This window comes from Piliocolobus tephrosceles, chromosome 2 (assembly GCF_002776525.5).
Source record: "Piliocolobus tephrosceles isolate RC106 chromosome 2, ASM277652v3, whole genome shotgun sequence".
In the NCBI taxonomy this organism is placed as follows: Eukaryota; Metazoa; Chordata; class Mammalia; order Primates; family Cercopithecidae; genus Piliocolobus; species Piliocolobus tephrosceles.
In genome coordinates, this window is record NC_045435.1 from 86,896,701 (window position 1) to 86,913,654 (window position 16,954).

Sequence of the window (16,954 nt, forward strand, 5' to 3'; positions counted from 1 at the left end):
AAAAAAAAAAAAAAAAAAAAAAAAAGAAGCAAGGCAGCTTTGTCTATGTTTGGGCAGAGAAAGCCAGAGAGAAAACAATTTCAGTCCCTGAACCCAATCTAAAGACCTTTTTAGAAAGGTCATTCTTGGGAGGGAGAGGCTTATTCCCATCAAAGTGGGAGTTCCCAAGAGCAGCCCATTTCTACTCATTCGGAGAGGAACTCTGGAAGGGGATTACTCCCCAGAGGGGAAGCTCAGCCTCTGGCCCAGGGTGGCAGCCACAAATTCAGTTCTTGCTGTGGGTGCCCAGCCCACACCCAAGGTCCCATTGCTCTCATTCACCTGGGCACAGCAGCATGCCCTGAGGTGAGACTTATTCCTGGGAAAGGGGATTTAGAAGGTAAGGCTTCTTATCCTGGGACTTTGGGGTGACTCTCCCTGGGGTTCTGAATCAGGCTGAACAAAGGCACATGCCAAACCTCCTGCACTCACCACCAGAACTTTCCTTTCCCCAGCCCCCATCATCCAGGCTGTGGCACAGGCATCTCACCTAAAATAGAATTTCTCCAAGAAAAGGCTGAAACGCCCCTCAGTGACTCATCGCCCAGATGGGTGCAGCTATTTCTATCCAGCCTCTTCCAGACAGTGAGGAACCTTGACCGCACCCTCCCCACAGCCCCTCCCAGGCTCGGGCCCAGCATACAAGGCCTCCTAAGGAGGACACTGGCTGAGGGAGCTTTCTGAGGCCAGCAAGACTTCCTCCTCTCTGCCTCCCCAGGAGTTTCCTGGGAGGAGGCCAACCTAAGCCTCTTCCTCCCTACTGCAAGGCCCCTATCCCTGCCCACTCAGCCTGGGTATACATGAATAGTTCTGTGGCAGACTCCCCTGGCCTCAGTGCCAGTACAATTAGAGCCTTCCTTAGCTGCACACAGTGATGCCTCCTCATCAGGAGGTTGAACCCAGAAGGCTCCCTGTGGCTCCTAGGCCCTCTCAAGCTGGCTCTCCACTAGAATCAGAGGGACTATACTTCTACCAGTGTGACAAGATGCCTCAGCTAGGGTTTTGCTGTCTAATACCTCCAAGATCCTGATCTGGCACATGGGCAGGAGATGTGCAGGCTACCAGCCATGAGCCTCATGTCTCAGGAGCCTTCCTGGGGCTACCCTAAGGTGGACAGCTCTGCCAGACATTAGCTTTGTTCGAGCTGACTCTTCTTGCTAGCAAGAAGCCCGTCTTGCCATCTCCAAGAACAGGTAGGGACCTCCATGGAAGCCTGTGCAGCCTGGCCCAGCGGGGGCCTAGGTGGCAGTAAGGATGGGAAGGCTCAGTGCAGTACAAGGTCAAGAGGTGGTTTAAGAGGTGGGGGAAGCAGAAGCTACAGGAAGCCTTCCTACAGGCTTTTCAAGGAGCCACTGCCACCTGCTCTGCCATGAGTCTGCTAGGGACTTGGAAAGGTAGGACCCTGTGGGCTCTGTAGCTCTGAGAGGACTTTCTCCCTGAGAAGAGTCTTTCTTAGCTGCTTCCTTACTCAAACTATTCAGTGTGCAGAAGGGCAGCTAAGATGGTACTGGCCAAGGATCCAGAGGCTTGGGGCCCAAGCTGGAGGCTATATGAACTCTAAGTTGAATGAACAGCTATGATCTGTCTGCAATGGTGACTCCCTGCTAATTCCTCTACTGGGCTCTGGAGGAAGGAGGGCAGTTCTGGGAAGAGCTTCTACATCTTCCCTGCAGGAACACTGGCTACACAGAGTGTCTCAGCCCTCAAGAGTGGGACTCAGACTTGCTTGCCATATCTGGCCCCAAAGGATGCTCACAGGGTGGAGTTTACCTCACAGTCACCTCCATGGCTGTCGGGAAGCTCTGAGAGCCCCCCGAAGTCACAAGTTCTCTTCCCACTCCCCTCCTCTCACCTCCCCCAGCAGCAAGGAAAAGGAGGGTTGCAGACGTCACTCAGCCTTCTTCCTGTGGAGAGACCCAGCCCTACCAGGGAGAGCAGGCATTCAGTGTTTCAGATCACTCAGCACTGACATCATGCCTGATGCCGCATTCATGCTTTTCATTTTGGTACAAGTTGAAACATCACAGAAACAGCTCATAAAGGAGCCCTCCCTGCAGGAATCTAGAGGTTCCTGGGAGGTCCCCACTGGCCAGTGTGACTATATGCCTTTCTGGGTTATGAGTCACTGACCAGGTCTCAGCAGGAGGAACATACCTTCCCATGCCCCCTGGACAACAAGGACAGGCCAATGTGCAGAAGGGCAGCTAAGGTGGCAGCTGAGAGGGAGGGAGTCAGGCCTGGCCTGGATATTCACACTGGTACAGCAATGGACATGTCGCCTGCCCCATCTAGCATCTTACTGTCAGCTGGCTGACCTCAGGGTTAGGAAGCAGGTACCACAGGGTCCCAGTGGGCAGGGTCACACTGATCCAGAGCTGGACCAGCCAGGGGAGGCCTGTGCCAATCTATCAGAGCCCTGAGGAAGGTCTTGGGAACTTGCCTAGCACCTGAGGTCAGGATCTGGGGAGTGGAGGCTGAAACTAATCGCTCCTGGGGCTAGAAGGCCTCACTGGCTTGGATCTCCATGACAGGGAGAGGATCCATCCCCTTGCTGATCCCTGGACACATGTGTCTCTCTGCCCTCAATATCTCTCAACTCCTCCCACACTGCTCTGGACAGCCTCCTCTCGCCCGCAACAACAGGACAATCCGGTGCACCCTGTAACACACCCCATCCGTGACCGGCCATCTCCCCCGCACCCTCCCCATACACACTCCTCTTAGTACCGAGTCACACTCTCTAGGAGAGGCTGGACCCTTAGACTAGCCTCAACTTCTCCTTAAAACCCCCAGGACCCTTTGGTTCATCCCCGGCTTTCCCTCCTGGCTTCTGCTGCCCTCCCTCCAGGCCCCTTTATCCTGGCTTGCAAGTCCTTGGCCCTCACCTCTTAAACTCCGGCTAAATGACTCCCATGGTCACTCCAGATGACCTGCAACCCCCATGAGGCTGAGCTGCAGACCGCTTCTCAAAGCTCACCGACCGGAATAACTAATCTCTGTACATTGCATTATATGTAAATTTTACCTAAAAACAAGAAACCTTAAATAAATACTGAACTCTAGTTAATGATATGCTTGGTGAAGTGCTTAGTGGGAAGTATACTGATATCGGCGATGTACTTTTTTTCTTTTTTTGAGACAGGTTCTAGTTCTGAAGTGCAGTGCCATGATCACGGCTCACTGCAACCTCCACCTCCCAGGCTCAAGTGATCCTCCCACCTCAGCCTCCCGAGTAGCTGGGACTACAGGCATGGTGCCACCACACCCAGCTAATTTTTGTATTTTTTTGGTAGAGGCAGGGTTTCACCATGTTACTCAGGCTGGTCTTGAATCCCTGGGCTCAAGCAATCTTCCCACCTTCGCCTCTCAAAGTGCTGGTATTACAGGCATGAGCGACCATGCCTGGCACACTGCAATGTACTTTGACATTCAACAAAAAGATGTATGGATAGATGGACAGACAGAAAAATAAATAGATGGTAGAATGGATATGTGATAAAGCCAGGAGAGGAGGGGTTCATCATAAATCCAGATAGTAGCTTTGTGGGTGTTCCTTGTACAATTCTTTCAACAATTTTGTGGCTTGAAAATGTTCATAACATGACGTTGGGGGTAAAAATGAGTTGTTGACCTGGTTGTTCCGTGTTGCTCCACCCAGCAAGGCATCAAGAGCTCCTGTGATGGGCTCTTGGCAGTTGACTCCCCACTACTGCTCAGATATTCTCCCCTCCTGGATCCCTCGGCCCTCCACTTGCTGGCCTTTCCACTCTTCTTTGCTTATCCTTGCCAGCCACTTTTGCTGGGTTCTTCTCAGTGCTGGGGAGCCCAGATCCCGGCACCTCTTCTCTCTGTCCACATCTCTTCTACGGCACTTTAAATGTCATTATATGCTTGTGAATATGAAACAGAAGTCTCCGTCCCAACCTGCCTGCTTCATGCCAGGGTCTTAGGTGTGTCAGGCACCTTCAACTTGGTAATGGCCCAAACAGAAAAATACCCTATCTGGCCGGGCGCGGTGGCTCAAGCCTGTAATCCCAGCACTTTGGGAGGCCGAGACGGGCGGATCACGAGGTCAGGAGATCGAGACCATCCTGGCTAACACGGTGAAACCCCGTCTCTACTAAAAATACAAAAACTAGCTGGGCGAGGTGGCGGGCGCCTGTAGTCCCAGCTACTCGGGAGGCTGAGGCAGGAGAATGGCTTAAACCCAGGAGGCGGAGCTTGCAGTGAGCTGAGATCCGGCCACTGCACTCCAGTCTGGGCGACAGAGTGAGACTCCGCCTCAAAAAAAAAAAAAAAAAAAAGAAAAATACCCTATCTCCATCTCTTACCCTCCACATCCAATCCAATTCTGTCTGTTTAGGGACCCAAACACACCAGGAATCTCTCATGGCTCTTCGCAGTCATCATCGCCACTACCCCAGCCTCAGCCTCAGCCCCTTCTGCCACTCTGGTTCCCAGCGCCCACCCGCTACCCCTACAGGCTGTTCTTCACAGAGCAGCTGCTGGGGGGGTGGTGGTGTATATATATGTGTGTGTGTGTGTATGTGTGTTGTTTTAGTGTATATGTATATATATGCACACACATATACAGTGTTAAAATAAATGTAAAATTGCCATTTTAACCATCTTAAAGTATACAGTTCAGTGGTATTAATAATTCATAATGTGGCCGGGCGCGGTGGCTCACGCCTGTAATCCCAGCATTTTGGGAGACCGAGGCGGGCGGATCACGAGGTCAGGTGATTGAGACCATCCTGGCTAACACGGTGAAACCCCGTCTCTGCTAAAAATACAAAAACTTAGCCGGGCGAGGTGGTGGGCGCCTGTAGTCCCAGCTACTCGGGAGGCTGAGGCAGGAGAATGGCGTAAACCCGGAAGGCAGAGCTTGCAGTGAGCCAAGATCGCGCCACTGCACTCCAGCCTGGGCGATGAGCAAGACTCCATCTCAAAAAAAAAAAAAAAAAAAAATTCATAATGTGTAACCATCACCTCTATTTCCAGAGGGTTTTTAAAATTTGCATTATTTTTGGCCAGACACTGTGGCTCACGCACTTTGGGAGGGTGAGGTGCATGGATCACTTGAGGTCAGGATTTCGAGACCAGCCTGGCCAATGTGGTTAAACCCCATCTCTACTAAAAATACAAAACTTAGCCGGGCATGGTGGCACATGCCTGTAATCTCAGCTACTTGGGAGGCTGGAGGTGGAGGTTGCAGTGAGCCGAGATTGCGCCACTGCACTCCAGCCTGGGTGACAAAGCGAGACTCCGTCTCAAACGAACAAATAAACAAAAATTTGCATTGTTTTTATTGTGGCAAAATATACATAAATTTACTACTTTAACCATTTTTAAGTGTACAGGTCGGTGGTAATATATTCATAATGCTGTGCAACCATCACCACCATTCATCTTTGTAATTCTTTCCATCCTATAAATCTGAAACTGTGCCCATGAAACTCCCCATTCCTCCAGCTCTTTTTTTTTTTTTTTTTTTTTCTGAGATAAAGTCTTGCTCTGTCACCAGGCTGGAGTGCAGTGGCACTATCTCAGCTCACTGCAACCTCCACCTCCCGGGTTCAAGTAATTCCCCTGTGTCAGCCTCCCAAGTAGCTGGGACTACAGGCATGTGCCACCACGCCTGGCTAATTTTTTTGTATTTTAGTAGAGATGAGGTTTCACCATGTTGGCCAAGCTGGTCTCGATCTCCTGACCTTCTGATCCACCCACCTCGGCCTCCCAAAGTGCTGGGATTACAGGCGTGAGCCACCGCACCCGGCTCCCCGTTCCTCCAGCTCTTGACAACTACCATTCTACTTTCTGTCTCTGTGACTTTGACTACTCTGACTACCTCATATTTGTCTTTTTGTGACTGGCTTATTTCACTTAGCATAATGTCCTTAAGGTTCGTCCATGTTGTATCATGTGTCAGACTGTCCTTCCTCTTTTAAGGCAGAGTGATATTCCATTGTGTGCATGTATGTATATATATATTTTTTGCTTATTTGCTCATTTGTCAATGGGCTGTTGGTTGTTTTCACATTTTAGCTATTGTGAAAAATGCTGCCATGAACATGGGTGTACAAATATCTCTTCAAGACCTTCCTTTCAATTCATTTGAGTGTATACCCAGAAGTGGAATTGTTGGATCATATGGTAATTCTATTTATAATTTTTTGAGGAACTGCTATACTGTTTTCCAGAGTGGCTGTACCATTTTACATTCCCAAAAACAGTGCACAAGGGTTCCAATTTCTCCACATTCTTGCCAACATTTATTTTCTGGTTTTTTTTTATAGCAGCCATCCTTAACAAGTATGAAATGGTATCTCATTGTAGTTTCAATTTGAATTTCTCTAATGATTAGTCATGTTGAGTATATTTTCTTTTTTTCTTTTGTTTTGAGACAGAGTCTCACTCAGTTGCCCAGGCTAGAGTGCAGCGGTGTGATCTCAGCTCACTGCAACCTCCGCCTCCCGGGTTCAAGCGATTCTCCTTGCCTCAGCCTCCTGAGCAACTGGGATTACAGGTGCCCACCACCACACCCAGCTAACTTTTTGTATTTTTAGTAGAGATGGAGTTTCACCATGTTGGCCAGTCTCGAACTCCTGACCTCAGGTGATCCACCCGCCTCGGCCACCCAAAGTGCTGGGATTACAGGCATGAGCCACCACAGCCAACCTATGTTGAGTATCTTTTGGGAGGTTATTGACCATTTGTATATCTTCCTTGGAGAAATGTTTCTTCAAGTCCTGTGCCCATTTTGTTTTTCAGAGATAGGGTCTAGCTATCTGCCTAGGCTGGTCTCAAACTCCTAGGCTCAAGATGTCCTCCTGCCTTAGCCTCTCAAGTAGCTGGGACTACAGGTGTGTGTCACCACACCTGACTCCTCTTTGCCCCACGCCCTTTGTTTTTTTAGACACAGTCTGGCTCTACCACCCAGTAGTGCAATCTTGATTCACTGCAACCTCTGCCTCCTGTGCTCAAGCGATTCTCCTGCCTCAGCCACCTGAGTAGCTGGGACCACAGGTGCCCACCACCATGCCCAGCTAATGTTTGTATTTTTAGTAGAGATGGGGCTTCGCCGTGTTGCCCAAGCTGGTCTCAAACTCCTGAGCTCAGGCGATCCACCTGCCTCAGCCTCCCAAAGTCCTGGGATTACAGGTGTGAGCCACTGTGTCTGGCCTCTTCACCCACTTTTAATTGGATTTTTGTTAGTTTGTTTATTTTTGTTGTTGAGTTGTAGGACTTCTCCGTATATTCTGGATATCAATCCCTTATCAAATACATAATTAGCAAGTATTTTTTCCCATTCTGTGGGTTGCCTTTTTACTCTGTTGATAGTGCCTTCAGATGTAAAAAATTCTAAAATTTTCATGAAGTCTATTTTGCCTATTTTTTCTTTTGTTGCCTGTGCTGTTGGTGTCATATCCAAGAAATCGCTGCCAAATCCAACGTTGTGAAGCTTATCCCCTATGTTGTCTTCTAAGAGTTTTATAGTTTTAGCTCTTATGTTTAGGTATTTGATCTATTTTGAGTTAATTTTTGTATATGATGTAAGGAAAAGGTCCAACTTCATTTTTTTGCATGTAGATATCCAGTTTTCCCAACACCATTTGTTGAAAAGATTGTTCTTTCCCTACTGAATGGTCTTGGCACTCTTATCAAAAATCATCTGACCATATATGTGAGGGTTTATTTCTGGGCTATGTATTCTGCTCCATTGGTCTCCGTATATATGTCTCTCCTTATGCCAGTACCATACTGTTTTGATTACTGTAACTTTGTAGTAAGTTTTGAAATCAGGAAGTATGAGTTCTTCAGCTTTCTTCTTCTTTTTCACAATTGTTTTGGCTATTTGAAGGGCCCTTGAGATTGCATCAGAGGGGTGTTTTAAACACACATCTGACCTTCCTACTTCCACCTTCCCAAACCTTGGGAGTGCATCAGGAGACACCAGCAAGCCCAGCAGGACCTGCATGCCTTCTGGTCCTGTCCTGTGGTACAGCTGTCCTGGACCTTTGCTCCCGAGCCCTCACATGGACCAAGCACCTCCCCTCAGGCCTCCTCTTTTCCAACTGCCTCCTGTCCAGCAGTTCTGACATTCTACAGCCTAATGCTCACTCTTTGGAGAAGCCCGCAATAATTTTTTTTTCTTTTTTTTTGAGACAGGGTCTTACTCTGTCGCCTGGGCTGGAGGGCAATGGCATGATCATTGGCTCATGCAGCCTAGACCTTCCCAGGTTCAAGTGATCTTCTCATCTCAGCCTCCCAAATACTATAGAGATGGGGTTTCGCCATGTTGTTGCCCAGACTAGTCTTGAACTCCTGGGCTCAAGCGATTTGCCCACCTTGGCTGCTCAAAGTGTTGGGATTACAGGTGTGAGCCACCATGCCCAGCTACTCCCAGGAATCTTGTCTCAGCATCGTACCAACAGCACCCCCCACAACCTTCCCCTCCTTGACCCCAGATGTGATTGTGTGTTTGCTTGTGTGGTTCTTGGTGGCAGTGGTGCCTCCTGCACTGGCCTGAAGGCTTCACAGAGCTGAGTAGCACATCTGTTTCATTTCTACTGGTTTCTCCAATGTCTGGGACAGTTTCCGACTATCAGTAGGACTGAAAAGCACTGTGGAGGGAGGCAAGGACAGGAAGAAGGGAGAGGGCTGCCCTCTGACTCAGTAGGTTAAGCATGCCTGTCCAGGCCAAAGGCTGAGCAAAATAAAGAGTAGAAGCAGCAAAACCAACAGGTTACCAGCCAGCAACTGGGAACTTTACCAAGATTTCCTGTTCCCTGCCTCTTCCTGCCTCTGGCTGTCTTTCCATCACCTCCTTTTCCTGCCTCCCCTTCTTGTGCCTTCTTCCACTTCTTCCCACTCCTACTTTATTTATGGATTTCTCTTTTTCTCTACCATTTTTACTGCATTTTCTTTTTATTCTGTTTCATTTGCCCTTAGATATGAAAACAAGTGTTTTAGGAGTAAAATTTCATATTTTCAGATCTGAATTAATTTTACATTCATTCTTAGCTTAACTTATGGCCCTCTTCCATAACTAAAAGGTAGAATTCCATGCCTGTTGTCTCCTCATGGCCCCAGTGGCTCTGGCCTCCACCCTGCATGGTCCAAGCAAGTAAGCAGGCCAAGGGTCCTGTCTTCTGGGAACATGGACCACCTCAGGGCATGTACTAAGCAATAGGGCTGGCTGCTCCAGAGTGACTGAAGTTTGGAGGGCATTTCTCTATTGACTTGGAGACTGTTTAGGTCAAAGTGGCTACTCTAAAGCAAATTGCCCAAGGACTAGCTATTCGGTGGGAGAAAGGCCTCCTGGAGAGCCTACCACCTAGAGATCCACTTCCATTTTGTTTGGAGGTGAGCACTGGAAGGCTGGGCAGACACACCCCTGGGCCCAGGAAAGAGGAAGACACCTTTACCTCCCCTCAGTACACTGCTGGTCCCATATCCTGAAACCTGCTCCTCATTCCTCTCCGGCCCAGGCAGCAGTGTGACCAGAAGGGAGCAGAGGGAATGAGACAAGGCTGCTGGCTGCAGCAAAGGGATCTGTGCTGAACTCACAGCACCACCCCCGAGCCATCTGGTGCCCTGGCCCTTGCCGGAAAGCAGTGGGATGCAGGCAGGAGAGAGAGAGGCTCAGAGTCCCTGCATTTTCTCCCTCCTTTCTCCACGCCGCCCACCCTGGGAAACTGCGTAGGCTCATGGCTTGCCATTGGGTAGCAGTAGGGGATGGTATGGGTTAAACATCCTTGGCTTGGCCTCAGCAAAGTCCAGACCTTGGAATGGGTGAGCGAAGACCATGCTTACTCCTCTGTAGTTTTCCTAGAGAGGCTTATAAGTAATTCTGACTAGAGCAAGGGTGGTGGGAGGCAGATGGACCACCTTGGCCTGGAAGGCTGGGGATGGGGTGGCAGCCCTGCTGCTCCCCACAGGGGCAGAGCGTGGGCCCCTTCACTCTAGATGGTGCTCTGGGAGGATTCAGCTGATCAGACTGGAGGCTCGGGCATGCAGGCAACCCTGCCTCTGTACCACACTCACTCCTGGGATGCCGCTCTGAGGATGAGGACAGACTGGCATCTGGAGGAGCTCCAGGCTAGGATGTGCTTCTGGGGCTGCTCTGAGTGGGGCATGGAAGCCCCTGAGAGGCCTACAGAAGCAGGCTGTGCCTGCCCCAGGCCACAGTTCATATTCCCCAGCAACTCACTCCCATCCCCACTGCCCACCCCAACTGCACCTTCCCATCTTCTACTTAGCAGGCTCAGGCCCATGCCTTGTCTCCCACTCCCAGCTGTCAGAACAGAAGCCTAACAAGGGCAACACGGGCCACCCTTCTGGTGCAGAAAGGGGTGGCGGGCCTACACGTAAGTCACTAAAGAATGGAGAGGTGAACTCACAGGCCTGAGCAGGCACGGGCATTAGCAAAGCCACCGACGCCAATCCCTGGATTCCTGCTTTTCCTTCAGAGAAATTTGACATTCAGGAAATTCAAGTACTTGTCCAAAACCCCACATCTATAGAGAGAAAAGGAGAATGGTCTTCCTGCCTTCTCCTCATCAGTGAGGACTGAATGCTAACACCTCTAGCCCCCTGGCATCAGTGCATTGTCAGAGGGAGGATCTCTTGTGAGTAGTGAGAAATGTTCAGGCCTCAAACGGAAACACCCAGTCTTTCTCTGTGGTTTCGGACAGGTTAAATTACTCACTTACCCTGAGCTACCAGGACTGGGGAAATCCGGAAAGAAATGGCCTCCACCAAGAAGAGTATCTGGGACTGCCCTATTTGTTCTGAACCAGCTTCAGCCTGAGCAAAATGGACTATGAATGGGGAAAATGAGGCTGCATATCCCTGGGGGAAAGCTGGAGACCAAGCCACTGGTCTAGATCCACAGCTCTTTTGCTCCAGAATAACCCAGAATAAGCCAAGACTTCCTAAGACTCAGTCTCCTCATCTGTAAACAGGGACTGTGCTCTGAGCTTCTTCCCCAATTTCCATGCAGTCTCAACATGCTCCAGGCTCTCAGAAACCCACCAAACTACATGGGCAGGCCTCTTCCTCTCTGCTGGATGGGCAGAATGGTGAGTACCATGTCAGTCTGTGTGAGTATAGTAGCCCTCCAGCAGCCTAGGGCTGATAGGGGAAACTTGGGTCCGCTGTCCAGAAAAACAGTGATTCCAGATCTCAGACACTGCTTCTAGCCAAATGGGGCTAACTGTGTGTGATTCCCATCTCCAGACCTGGTCTGCTGTTTCTGCAGCATTCAGCTAAAGTAATAACTCTGACTGATGCCATCATACACAGAAACAAAAACACCAAGTCCTGGTGACCACTGCCCAGCGGGTCCAAGTTCTTCCCCTCCTTTCTGTGCATTTGTCCTCATGCAGCCATTCAGCACAACTGTTCAATCACACTCCAGATCTATGCAGCAGCTTGAGTTCCACACCAGCCAGTGAGTCTCTATTAGTGACACACATGAACAAAGTTCCATTTTCTGTGGTCACATTTCAAAGTTCCCAGCAGTTTCACTAGTGGTCTTGGAGAGGCCCTGAAAGCCTCCATGTCACTGTGTGGCCCACGTCCTTCTCTGGGACTGCTATATCCCTCTGTCCACTGGAAAGTTGAGGAACAATGCATCCTGTCGACATGCCCTGGACACAGCACCCAGGCTGCCGGACCTCCTCAACCAGGCTCAGAGTGACTACACTAGCAGCTCCAGGCACACTCCCCAGTCCACACAGGGTCCCCAGGACACTCTCCAGTGGCCAGTGTCTGCAGTGCATCTGCGCTGGGACTGGCAGTACCCCTATCTTTTTCTACTCTGATTGGGCCACTCTGGGAAGAGAGGAACTGAAAAAGAAAGTGAGTGCTGTAGCTGAGTTTCCTGGAAAAAGTCACTCTCTCTGACCCCCTGTCACCCAGACACCTAACTTCAGAACCAGCCCCTTACACATGCCGAGAACCTCAGACCAGGCAGGAGTTCAGCCCACAGACACCAGGGCACTCCCAGCCTTCTTGGCTGACATAACATCAAGTTAGGAGTGGCCAGGACAGATGTAGTCTGACTAGAACAGATCTAACAGCAGGTGTGTGAGCAAAGCGTGCAAACCTGTTTTCTCATCACATGGAAGCATGACCAGGAAGGTGAACCTGCTCTTAGCAAAGTGACGAAGAACAACTGCACTGGTTCAAGAATTATGCTTTGCCACCCCTCGGGAAGATGTGCCAAGGATTATTTTTCCTTGACCAGAACAACACTGAAAGCCAACTCTGGAGAAGTGAAGGTTCTACCCGAAAATCCCAGCACAAAAGGGTATTCACCATGTGTGAACTTGGAGAAGGGACCAGGTCAGCAGTTCCCAAACTGGGTGCCATGGAACAGCAGCTCCCAAGATGTTCTGTGAAAGCAAGTCTGGGAAAGGCTGCCAACCACAGTCCTGTCCTGGAACTCTGTGGTGTCCCTCAGGACACTGAAAGTCCTGAGGAATCTCACAGTAAAGAAACATTTCATTTGTCCAGCCCAGCATTTGTTTGAAGTATTTGGCTGAGACCCACCCTTCACAAAACACTATGGATCTGCAGTAAGTGTGAGGCCCCCTCTTCTCCTGGCCCTGAGCCTCAGCTTCCTCCCGGCACAATGAGGCAGATGAACTGAGTGTCTCCAAGGTCTTCCTACTCTGCTTTTTTTTTTCAGGCACAGCCAAAGACTGGCTCCCTTCCCACCTCACTGAAGGTCCTCGGCTTGGACAGCCTACAGGCAGGGGCCATGGTTTGGTGAGGAATGGGATGCCCGCCAGGAGCCTGGGGCCACCATGTGTGACTCTTCTTTATCCCCACCCACCTCACCCGGAGTTGTCCAGGTGCTGTGCTGCATCTCAAGGGAGCTGGAACCGAGAGGGGCAAGGCCAGCATGAGGAGGGGATGTCCCATAGTGGTAGAGTCCACCTGCCAAGCCTCCCTGTTCCTGTGAGGGGCTTCTGGCTTCTCACTGGCAGAAACACACAGGTGAGCTTCCCTGGCCTTAATCGTATTGTTCTAAATTCTGAACAGCAAGCACTTACCTAACTGAACAGTGCAGGATGGCCTGTTTCTAATCACAGATGCAATAATCACGAGCGTGCACGCCTCCTCAGGAAGCCCCCACACTCCAGGAGCGACTCCAAAGGCACTGAGTCATCTCCCCACACCGACGGCTCCTTCCTCAGAATCTCACACTTACCTCTCACAAACCACACGTCCCACACCCACAGCACCTCATGGCATATATAGACCCTGACCTGTGAACAATTATTCTCACTCAGCCCCCTCCCACATGGTCCAAACAGCTCCAGCTGCTGTTAATTCCAGAGGCAGCCATGCCCGTGCCTGCAGCCAGCCTCTCTCCATTTTATCCAAAGACAGATCCTTGTGGGGAGAAACAGAGGCTTCCACTCCCAGAGGAGTAGGAGGAAATCAGCAGACCTACTCTGTTCATTTTAAAGCGACGGCCTCGACTCACTTGGTGAGACATCCCACAGTCATTGAAAGCATCCTGAACAAAGCCAGGCTGGGGCTGTGGACCCAGAGTCCTCTTGTCCTCTTGGGTGAAAAAGAAGCCAAACTCACAGAAATGGTCTTACAGTGGCCCCTTGGCGAGTGTGGGACACTGTCATCCTTGGTGAATGCTTGGTTCCCAGCCTGGTTCTTTACCCCAAGGTCATTTCTTTAGGGATGGGGTAGCTACCCCACCACCTCAGGTCCCCAGCTGACTAGAACTAAAGCCCAGAAGAGGTGCTTCCCAGAGCAGTTTCTTGCCTCCCATGAAACCTTTCTCCCTTCACCAGCATCCCCCTCTAGAGACTGTTGTCAAAGAGAGAGGCCTTCTGGCCTAGGTCAGGGAAATTTGCCTCCCTCTGTATCCTATAGCTGCTCATGGCCCACTCCAAATGAATTCCATTGGGAAAAATTGTTCATAAGAACAATCTGGTCCTCACGAAGGCCATTTTTTCCAGACCAAACTTGGACCAGGTTAGAAAGTATCTTCTACTCTCAGACTCTGCCCAAGCTTTCAGGAGATGCAGAAATCCCTTGGGAGATCTGGGGCCAGGCCCTGTTCTTTGCTGCCACATCTTGGAACCAGGACACATCCCCGCAGGAGGACACAGATGCTGGTAATTAAGGGAAATGACCAGGAAAAGAGTTGGTGAAAGAGGGGAAGGAAACCAGGGGAGGCATGCTAATGAGGTGGCAGGTGAGTGGGGAGCCGGCGCAGAGGTGGTTACCTGGGTGAGATGAGGGTTGGGGTTGAACCCACACTGGTTGCAGACCTTGTTGTGACACTGGGTGCAGGTGTTGAAGTTTGGCTGGCTGGGGGTCGACGTGAGGTCCGAAGTCTTGCATATGGGACATAGCGTGCTGCTGGGAAGGGGAGCGATCTGAGGGACGGAGTAGGGTGATGTGGGGGTGCTGCCTCTGTCCGGTGACACTGAGGGGGACCGCCCTGATCTCTGTGTCTTGCTGTCTACCTGCAGTGTCCTGCGGGGACCATCAGCCTCCTGGCCTGCTGGTCCCTGTGCCCCTGTCTCCCGGGGGCTCTCTTGGCCAGGAGTGGTAGCAGAAGCTTGTTTCGGAGCTGGGGAAGCTGCTCTCTGGCTACCCAGGGGTTCCTTGGGGTCCAGTCTCCGGGAAGTGCTGAAATGACATTGAAAATGACTGTTAGAGATACGTCTTAGAGAATCAGCTTGCAGAGGTCTCTACCAAGCTAGGTGACCCTGCCAAGCCCCATCACCACCCTCCTCCTCCTGCCCAGAAGAATCATCATGGCCCTCATTTGCTGTGTCCTGTGCTGAGCCTTGACAAGCATCTCCAACTTGAACCCTTGGCACCAGGGCATGAGGCAGGATCAGAACATGTCCTCTCACATTCTGATAAAGTACAGACTCTGATTCAGTAGCCTGGTCTGAGGCTCATGCTTTGAGTACCAAGATTCTAAACCTACACATTAGAAATACCTGGATGGGTCAGGTGTGGTGGCTCAAGCCTGTAATCCCAGCACTTTGGCAGGCCGAGGCAGACAGATCACTTGAGGTCAGGAGTTCAAGACCAGCCTGGCCAACATGGTGAAACTCAATCTCTACTAAAGTTACAAAAATTAGCCGGGCTTGGTGGTGACACTTGTAATCCCAGCTACATGGGAGGCTGAGGCGGGAGAATCACTTGAACTCGGGAGGCAGAGGTTGCAGTGAGCAAAGATCGTGCCACCGCACTCCAGCCTGGGCAAGAGAGTGAGACCCTGTCTTAAAAAAAAAAAAAAAAAAAAAAAAGAGGGCCAGGCATGGTGGCTCATGCCTGGAATCCCAGCACTTTGGGAGGCTGAGGCATGCGGATCAAGAGGTCAGGAGATCAAGACCATCCTGGCTAACACAGTGAAACCCCGTCTCTACTAAAAATACAAAAAATTAGCCAGGTGTGGTGGTGGGCGCCTGTAGTCCCAGCTACTTGGGAGGCTAAGGCAGAAGAATGGCGTGAACCCAGGAGGTGGAGCTTGCAGTGAGCCGAGATAGTGCCACTGCACTCCAGCCTGGGCTACAGAGTGAGACTCTGTTTCAAAAAATAATAATAATAATAATAAAGAAATAGCTAGGGTGATTTTTTAAATTCTGACTCCCAGACTGCACCCCAGTCGAATTACATAAAAATCTGTGGAGGCACGACCCTGGCATTAGTATTTTTTCTTCCCTAGGTGATTCCAACATGAGCCCAAGTTACTATACTGAGACACTATACTGGCCGAACTGTTATATCCTGCCTTGAACCCCTTCAGAGGCTGAACCTAGATCGCTGGGGATGGGGGATACTGCAATGCCTAGTTAATGCCATCTCCTGTACCAGGGGCCTGCCTCTACACAAAGGAGCCTTCCTTCTGGTAGCCCTCTGGCAAGCCTGATGCCAGACCAAATCTACCAAGATCGGATAGAGTGTTACTTTTCCACTAGTGTGAAGTTGGGTGGGGTTGGAGTTCCAGGATCCAGCCTTGAGGAACCACTGAGTGAGATCCAATGCGTCCAACCCTCACCTCCATCCCAATCTGGCTGCAGAGGAGCCAGCAGTGTTGGGTAGTTCCATGAGGTAGAAAGCAAATTGTCAGGCTAAAAGTCAATCATATATTCCTTCTCCTCTGACCCAACTTAAGTTCATCTCTGCAATTTTCCTCTTTTCCAGTTTGAAAGAGGATGAGCACAAAAAGCCAAAGGCAATGCTTTATAGTGCTTCCCTGAAATTCTCTTCCTGCTTTAGTCTGTACTCACTGGGGTGAATGCCGGCACTCAGGAAACAGGGCTGACTTGCTGAGAGCAGCGTGGAGGCCCAGCCTGTGCAGGAGACTGCCCTGGTAGCTTCTGCCTCAGTGCCCCAGGGTCTGACTGACAGGAGAAGATTCTAACTTTGCTGCCCCCATCTGAAGGCCATCTGCTTGCCAAAAAGAGTTAAGAGCCAACTGGTAGGGCATCTTAGGACAAGCCATTTCAGGGGGAAGATGAGGAGCCCGCCTGGGGACACTGACCCCAAGATACTTTGCAGTCCTTCCTCCCTTCTGAGGAACTGGCGGGTAGCGAAACATATCCTTGATCTAATAAAGACTCTCCTAAAAAACAGAAACACTAGTACAGTGTTTAACATTCCTGTCATCAACCATCAATAGCATAGACCTAACCATCCAGTCACAGACCCACCAATTTCTTCTTCAGCAAGACAACCAGAGTTTCAGTCCAACCCCTCAGGGCCATCTTTGCCACCAGCTATGAAGCCTAGCATGGTGGTGGCCATAGCATCTGTGGCCCACACTGGGAACCTGGGCTTCTCTGGGCCCTTTCAGTATACTAATTTCTAGGTATCCTTTTTTTTTTTTTTTTTTTTTTTTTTTTTTTTTTTT

The 16,954-nt window shown here is 50.3% G+C and overlaps 1 protein-coding gene across 1 annotated transcript in view; it reads right to left on the reverse strand.

The window, feature by feature from the left end:
* Positions 1–16,954, reverse strand: part of BSN (bassoon presynaptic cytomatrix protein) — a 110,126-nt gene that overhangs the window by 28,457 nt on the left and 64,715 nt on the right. The window contains exon 3 of the mRNA XM_026447984.1: positions 14,307–14,715. Coding sequence (XP_026303769.1) covers positions 14,307–14,715 — 409 coding nt within the window. The remainder of the gene's footprint in view (positions 1–14,306; positions 14,716–16,954) is intronic.